Genomic DNA, 8,247 nt, shown 5'->3' with positions numbered 1-8,247 from the left:
GCTTCACTGTGTACAGGAGCGTCCCATTTCTCCGCATGAACAAGTGATCCAGGAAACAGCCAGCTGGCTGTCCTGCCCTTGGTATCTTTTTCCTTCGAGGAAACTATGACATGTAGCTCCCTGGCACCATCTCCCTCGTGTTGCCTCCATTCGTAAGCCTGAATGAGCAGCTGTGCCACTAGATTAGCTTCATCATCGAAAACGAACAGCTGCTGTCCTTTTTCTAGCTCCGACTTGGTGCCGTCCAGCAAGTTCAGCAGACCAGTGTCCCCATGCACTGTCCAGCAAGTTCAGCAGACCAGTGTCCCCATGCACTGGCTAAGGTGTGTGCACAAGCATGGATACCACATACTTACAACCTGCCTTAAGACAGGTATCCATGCTTCTGCAGTGGTTTCCTGCACACACCTTAGCCAGTGCACATGCCTGCTGTGCATGCAGGCACCACTCCACCATTCACCCTGCTCCACAGTTCTGGTAGCAGGTGGCCTGGACTCTTGCTGCTGCTCTTCTTCTGGGGCCTCCTGATTCACATCATCAGCTGGACACGGGACAGGTCCACGACCCTAGCAACCCTTTCAATGCTGCATGGTGTTATCAGCCCGGCCTGGCTTGGAGCTGTGAGAGTGGTGGAAGCCTGCCAGCCACAGCAACCCCGGCCACAACCACAACTGCAACAAAGGTGTAGCAAGCTATATTTACCTTAGAATATCTTTAAGCTATTAAAGCTTAATCACAGTAACGGTACAGTCCTGTACTTACAAACCATACTCGTTAACTGTAGGAACTCACTTTCTGTTGTGCTATCACAACCTAGCATATGACAGCAAGACTCCAGGAATGGAGATGGCAGCAGGCGGGCCGCATTTAAGCCACCCTGGCGAAGTGCTTCAGGCAGACACTTTCGTATCACTATACCAGTGTTCAGAGTTCAAGACTCTGCTGTCACCATTCTCAATTTATGTCTTCGAACTTCGATTTCCCATACTGCTTCTCATGTTAGGAGCAAGACCACGAAGGTTGAGGCCCTCTCCTCCCATGGCTTTACAACCCAACTTCTGCTGAAATGCCTAAGGTAAGGGATGGCTGTTACAAAAGGCCACCGCAACCCCGGCCACAGCAGCAGCCGCAGCAACAGATGCAGCTGCAGCAGCAGCCACAGCAGCAGCAGCCAGTGATACCAACGACAAGGTACATGACTGCTCCACACACATCCAACAGCACCCAGGCGATATCCATGACTGTAAGACGGGTTGGATGGCAGATACCAGGGGGTTTCACAACAACCCTCCTGCTTACATGTCTGACTGCTGGTATTAAATGGCCGTGTTTCTGGTGATTTGGAGGGTCATCTGACCTTCCTCAAGGGTGAAGCAGGTTTTGTTGGTTCGGCCGGTGTTCTCCATCGTGCCTTTTGGATGTGAGTGGGTGAGCTGCTTGCACCAGATGGTTGGTTCCCGACTGACCACCGTCCAGTGGCGCCAGTGCTTGATCTACTTGTGGGAGGAACCGAGGTGAGCAGCCATAGGGTGCTGCTAAAAGAAGCAAGCAGTGTTTGAGATTTCCTGTTATCATGACTATGCTGCTCTGTTTACTGAGGGATCTCGGGTCATGCATGCACTAAATGGGGTGATCACGAACCTATCTAAGGGGACCTGCAACAGCATGGAGTCAGTGGAACGCATTAGTACCCTCCTGTGGAAGGTGTCGATTCAAGTATTTGCAGGTCGCAGGCCTGAGGGTATGCAAGTAGGGAATGGTGCATTATGGTGGAATGAGGAATGCCAAAGTGCCCAGCAACACATATGCTTGCTTGCAGGGTGCGGCTGGGCCCTGGCAGGGTCAAGAATAAGTCAGGTCCTTTGTGGGAAGCGTTTTGTGATGCATGTAACGCAATGAATTGTGCCAAATATTGTGCCCGAGCAGCATATGATGCAGAGAGAATGCGTGAGTTTGTGGTTAGGTGCAGGCACGACAAGCTCACATTATGGTGGGCCTTGGGAGGGCAACTCAGGGAGCGTTGTGAGTTGATGACTTGCATATATTTCGGGATCACTTTGCCACCTTGTTAAATGCAGGAGTTGGGGAGACGGGTGTTGAAGGTGCACATCGGCTCCTTAGCTATATCTCCTTTTGGGCGGATCCTTTGGGAGAAGGTGCTTGGCAAGCATGTCGGACTGCCATGGACAGGAGGGCACGGGCAGCTAGCATCCTAGATGAGCCTTTCACCTTGGAGGAGGTAGCGCGTGCTGTCGGTAGGTTACCAAACCGAAAGGCTCATGGGCTCGAGGCTGCACCACCGTTATGCACACCTCCCACGGGTGGATGAGCAGGGCAGGCAGGGAACGGAGGTGAACTGTATCGTCCCAGTGCTGCACATTTTGTTAGAGCACATCAGGGCAACTGGTGATTTTCCCCAGCAGTTTACCAAAACGGTGATATCCCCAATTCTGAAGAAGGGTGACTCATTGGCGGCAGGAAACTATCAGGGCATTGCAGTTGGAGGAGCACTTGTGAAGTGATATGTGTCAGTGATTCTGGTACGTGCTGGGGAGTGCTGGGGAAACACTGGACCTGCGGCACCCATGCCAAGCGGGTTTCAGGCGGGGTTTCGGCACCGCGCATCACCTCTTTGTCAAGCAGCACCTGGTCAGGCGGCATCGGATGACAGGGCAGCCGCCGTTGATAATAGTAGAGATTGACTTTGAGAAGGCCTTTGATAGGGTGCCTCGCGAGCATATATGGTTTCAGTTGCAGGAGAGGGGTTTAGCGGCCCCATGCTAGATGCTCTGAGAAAAGCATGAGAGGAGGTGTCCATGGTGATGAAAAGGTGAATGAGAAAGTGGGAGGAGAGTTTGAGTGCAAGCAAGGAGTGAAGCAAGGGTGTCCTTCGTCTACGGAGCTGTTTGGACTCTTCATTGAGACACTAGCTGATCTGATTGATACTCATGACCTTGTAGAAGCTGGATTACGTAAGCATGACGCACCCCACGTAGACAGCAAGCGCGTCTCCATACTGTTGTATGCAGATGATGTTATTCTGCTACCGATGACACTAGAGTGAATATCTGAGTTGCTACATCTTGTGGACTTGTTTTGTGAAGCCTTTGGGATGTGGCCAAGTATGAAAGGCTTGTTTTCGCATGTGATGGGACCCAGCAGTCGGAACTTAGCGAGAAATTCCCTCACCCCAACAGCTTATTTGTCTGTGTCTGGAGAGACTTGTTTCCATGTCTTCAGTGACTTTCCTGGCTTTTTTGACCACAACCCCAACTAGCTTAAACCCAACCCACTCATCTCTGCGGCAATGTGATGTATAATCCAGGGTATACATGGAGGGCAATGTGTGGGGGGAGAAATCCCGTTACATGGCTGTATGTGTGTGTGTGTGTGTTTCCTGAAAGGGATCCCAGGGATGGGGGAGAGAGATCACGAGGGACCCCCAAGGGAGGAGGAGCGTGTCAAGGGGATTTGGATTTAAGATCCAGAATGAGCACGGGTGGAGGGGAGGAAGAGGGAGTTGGGAGAGCCATGCCAGCTGCAACAGGCAGGTAAGCGGTAGTAGGCACAGTAGACGTGTATGTCTGTATGTGTACATGTCTGCATGTGTGGTCTGGGGTTGTGGGTTTTTTTTGTCTCCGTATTGGAATTTGATTGGGAATTGGATGAAAGACGTCATTATATGAGTAGGGGGAGCACAGGCACAGCTGCATCTTCGTATGGCGGAATGCACAGCGGCAGCGGTAATTGCCATATGTACAACACAGGCAATTCAGTCGCTTCACAGTCCCTCTGCACATCCGTCTGTCAGTCTGTCAGTCTGTCCGCACCTCTTCCGTCTCTTGATGTCCTTATATGGACTGGCGCGCCCTCACATTGTAACCTGCACCACATAACTCGTGCTTCAGCACACGGCCAACAACGGTCACTGTTACCAACCAACCAACCAACTCGCCAACAGCACCCCTTCATTCAACCAGAGGCCAACGAAATGAAAAGGCTGCGTGTTGAAGTAAAAAAGCAAATACCCCGGTGCTATATTTTATTATTCACAACAGTCAGTCACTCATTACGCCTCCTCCCAACTGTGTATACACATGTATGTATGAGTGTATATACATTTACACATACATGTCATACATATATATGATGTGAGGGACAGGGGGGCATATCTTCACCCGTGGCCGCTACCTGGCGAAACCCTGCCTTCCCCGGTATTTCGGGGCACCCTCATCCAGTCACCCTCGTCAACTTCTCAGTGGATCGCTCAGGTTCCGCACCCACGACCAGCATCCAACGGAATCTGCCGGATCAACAGCGGCCCAACTCCATTCCTGGTCGGCTCGCAGGTTAACTTTATCCCAGGTGACCACCGTCCATCGACTAGGGGCGCAATACCTTCCACCGTCGGAAGGATTTCCGACCCTGACAGGTCTCGATCCCGGGATCTCCCGGGGGCAATGGTCGCGCGTTACCAGTATGTATGTGGGCACCGCCCTGCTGCAGCGAAGGTAGAGGAAGGCTCCCAGACATATCGTGAAACACGCGTTGCTGGGAACATCATCATTCCGGAATTCGTTCACGTGACAACCGACCAATACAAACCGACTGTCACGTTAAAACAGCGAACCAACCGGCTAACCAACCAACGAACTAACGGACAAACGGGCGGAAAAAATGATAAAGACGACCCCAGCTCCTTCTCAATTCGACGAAAGTAGAGGAGCAGGAGGGGGAGGAGTGTACGCCAGCCTGCTACACACACCCTCGTTTAGTTTCATATGGCACTCGGCGGCCCCTCTCTCTCTTTCACCCTCACTCCGCTTCCCGTCGCACTCCATCCATTCCAACCACGCTACTATCATCCCCCCCCCGCACACACACACACAATCGCACCCCATGCAAATATGTGACCCAACCCAACCCAACCCAACGCGACCTGACGTGTCACACATCATCCAAAGGTATTCAGCTCCCCCAGGTGGTCCAGGTAGTGCTGAAGGAACAACGTCCCCATGCTGCAGGTTGCTGGTGGTGATGATGGTGAAGAACCGCCACTGCCGCCGCGGCCAATGGTGAGGCCGCCGCTGCTGCCGGTGTCGCTGCTGCTGGTGCCGCTACTGCTCGTGCCACTGCTGTTGGTGCGTCCGCTGCCACTGTCACCGTCAGCATCTTCAGACGGACTCCGGCCCCGGGCGGTCAGTGCCCCGGTGCCAGCATAGATAGCCAACGGTCGCGGCAGTTGTGATGGCGATGATTGTGGTGACACCGGCGCTGTGGAAATGGCGGCAGCAGTGCTGGCAGTTCCGCTGCTGCTGCTGCTGCTATTGCTGACGATGTGGTTTGTGTTGATACGGCATGAAGCCGGGGAGTCTGGCGTCCAACGATCCCACCAAGTGTACGACAGTCCTGGCGACATGGATTGCAGTACGGCATGAACCTGGAGCCAGCCAGAGAGGCAGCCAGACGGACGGACAACCAGACAGACAGACAGAGGGACCGGGAGGGGCCAGGAAAAGATGCTTAGGTCAGGGTGGAAGTGGTGGTAGTAGTGGTGGTGGTGGTAGTAGTGGTAGTAGTGGTGGTGGTGGTAGTAGTGGTAGTAGTGGTGGTGGTGGAAATGGCGGTGAAGATTTTTTGAAAGAGAGCGCTTTAAACGGCACACGGTATCTGTCCCCCCTCCTCCCCCCACTTTCCCAACTCCCTCCCCTCGAATCGCACCCACTCACGCGCTGCAAGGCGTCCCCAGTCGCGGGTGGTGACGGCGGCGGAGCTGCCACGTAGTCCCGGTACAGGGGGTACGACTCGCTACCTGCGGTATGTACAGCATGTCGTTAGTGCAATTTAGATGTGGGGGGCCCCGTGAGCACTCCTGTAAGGCACGTCGTGCGACAAAACATATAGACATACGTACATATGTACGAACATAAACACACAGGCATAGGGCAAGATTTCCCTTCACACGGGGGGAGCTTCCACGTGCATTCCAAGGACCTGGGTGTGAGGGAATACGTATGTAGATATATGTATGTATGTATGTATGTATGTATGTATGTATGTATGTATGTATGTATGTATGTATGTATGTATGTATGTATGTATGTATGTATGACTTAGATTACACTGTGGGCTGCGAGAGCCGGGGGCCGAAGCCGAAACACAGCGCAAGGGTCGGGAGCACACAGCACAAGTCGGTTAGTCTTGTGTGCTCCCGACCCTGACTCAGACTGCCAACACTCTACGCAGCATGTATGTATGTTATCAGGCGGGAGGCAACGTATCTCTCAGGGTTCCTTGCGGGGTGCACCGCCATCGCCATTGCGATAGCCGGCCGAACCAGCGGCGGGAAACAAGCGGGCCACTCCTCCGGGGAGCCTGCTGAGGACGAGAGAGAGGCTGTGCTAGAAAGCTGCTAGAAGGTCTAGTGCTGTATATACGTCAAGGGGAAAGGTTCCTGCTGTTGTGTGCTGTCGTGGTGGTAAGTTTGAGCTTCTGCATCTGATATTTCCGCAGGTGAGGGGGCTTTAACAGGAAGAAAAGTAAACGTCTTAAAAGCCTTTGCTTTAAAGAACGTCCATTTCCCATTGTGCGGCACGGTGGCTATGAACCGTGGGTCGTCCTTCAAGGTCTTGCAAACACAATGGGAATTTTGGCGAAATGAAAAGATTTTATCAGATGGGGCTAGGCTTTAATCATGCCCTGCCTTTAGCCAACGTGAGGCTGTAACGCGCTCACCGAGGACGACGCCCGTCAGTTCTGCACAATATGGCTTGAGGAGCCGGAGAAGTGTGCGCTCTGGAATACGACCATCACGCAGGAGGAATGCTCTGCAGTGTGATGGCGTCGTGCCTGAGTGGAACATGCAGAGCAAATTTCCCATTCAACAAACGTAACCTGTAAACATCCTTACCCAGCAGGTTCTGCCAAAGTAAGGTATGGATTGCTAATGGAAAGGCTGACGCAAGTTGGCCTGAGGAGAATTCCTAAAAGCCTCTTGTAGGGTTCGATCCGTCGATGCAGTGTAGCAGGAGAAAGAAGACAACGTTCCATTTTAATTTCTTATATGATAGTTGATTTTCTAATCTACAACTGGGTTCCAATGCAGGTGGGATACGCAGATAGCCCCGACCGATTTCAATTTTCAGTCTGAATACAGTAGTCGTTGCTATACGGAGGCCGAGCTGCACATCAAAGACGGCCCATTGTAAATCCATTTCGGAGATATTGCACGTCCTGATTTCGCACATCCTTTTTGCTAGTACACCACTTGCTTGCATGGCAGCATAAGTTCACCAACGAAGCCGACGCCAAATGCCACCGCCGAGATGCCATCAGCTCTCATATGGCCCAACGTTGACAAAGCGTGTTGCCTCGCTGGTACCAAGGCCTTCTGCGGCAGCAACTCGGAGATGTGCGGTTCGTGTCGTCGCCGACCTTTCGGCAAGAGGCCGCCCGATCTTGCCCAAATCAGTTATTGTTGAACGCATTATGGGAGAAGGGTCTTTTGGACAAGTCTTCGGAGTAAGATTAATTGGTGCCCTCTGATTGCGTAGGACAGCTCTGCCCAACCCCCCTTTTGTAAGCCCATGCTATCTACATGCATTTCATAGGGGCTCCTGAGCACGCCAACTGGGAATCAGCGCGTTGTCATGAAACGCGTGAAGACCAGGGTCCAGGTGCGATTGTGGAATTGACTAGGCATATTCATCTCTTAACCAATTATTACCTCTAAATCCGCGACGGAAAGATTTAATTTGGGCTGTCCTCTCCAGGGGCCCAACTAATGGCACCGGACGGGGGGGCGATGTTGCAGCGTAGGGTCTGAGATGCCAATGAAACGGGTCGCACGAATCGCTCACTGTTTTAGTCAACATGAGCATTAAAAATACGGCATCATCCTACCTACCACCAAACTGCCAGCCTGGTCAGCCTTGCTACGTCCATGGGCGTGTATGTGTGTTGGGGGGGTTGCATAAGTTCCAACACCCGTTAACTTCGCAGGCAGTGGCAGCTGCCCGAGGTGAATCAGAGTCCAGCAACTGCTCTTCTATGGTCGTATGAACTATTAACCCTAAGTTACTTTCCACAGTGCATCACCATGTAATTCTTCTCCTCCTGGAATTCCTCCCCCGGCCCCCTACACACACACACACGCTCTAACCCCCGCCGTACTCCCGATTCTCTCCCCTCCCGTAGCTGACCCTTTGCTTCTTGCATGCCATCCCCCCACCTTCCTTCTTTACCTCC

General features: G+C 52.6%; 2 protein-coding genes across 2 annotated transcripts in view; both read left to right on the top strand.

Moving 5' to 3' along the window:
* Positions 1–481, top strand: part of VOLCADRAFT_93637 (uncharacterized protein) — a gene marked incomplete at both ends in the record, with an annotated part of 4,253 nt that extends 3,772 nt beyond the window's left edge. The window contains 2 exons of the mRNA XM_002952868.1: positions 249–323; positions 442–481. Coding sequence (XP_002952914.1) covers positions 249–323; positions 442–481 — 115 coding nt within the window. The remainder of the gene's footprint in view (positions 1–248; positions 324–441) is intronic.
* Positions 482–7,063: 6,582 nt separating this feature from the next.
* VOLCADRAFT_93636 (uncharacterized protein) overlaps positions 7,064–8,247 on the top strand; it is a gene marked incomplete at both ends in the record, with an annotated part of 16,935 nt that continues 15,751 nt past the window's right edge. Inside the window, 2 exons of the mRNA XM_002952867.1 lie at positions 7,064–7,105; positions 7,611–7,676. Of these exons, the coding sequence (XP_002952913.1) occupies positions 7,064–7,105; positions 7,611–7,676 (108 nt within the window). The remainder of the gene's footprint in view (positions 7,106–7,610; positions 7,677–8,247) is intronic.

Source organism: Volvox carteri (genome assembly GCF_000143455.1).
Source record: "Volvox carteri f. nagariensis unplaced genomic scaffold VOLCAscaffold_32, whole genome shotgun sequence".
In the NCBI taxonomy this organism is placed as follows: Eukaryota; Viridiplantae; Chlorophyta; class Chlorophyceae; order Chlamydomonadales; family Volvocaceae; genus Volvox; species Volvox carteri.
The sequence above is the reverse complement of the archived record's forward strand: the minus strand, read 5'-3'. Positions and strand labels throughout refer to the sequence as shown.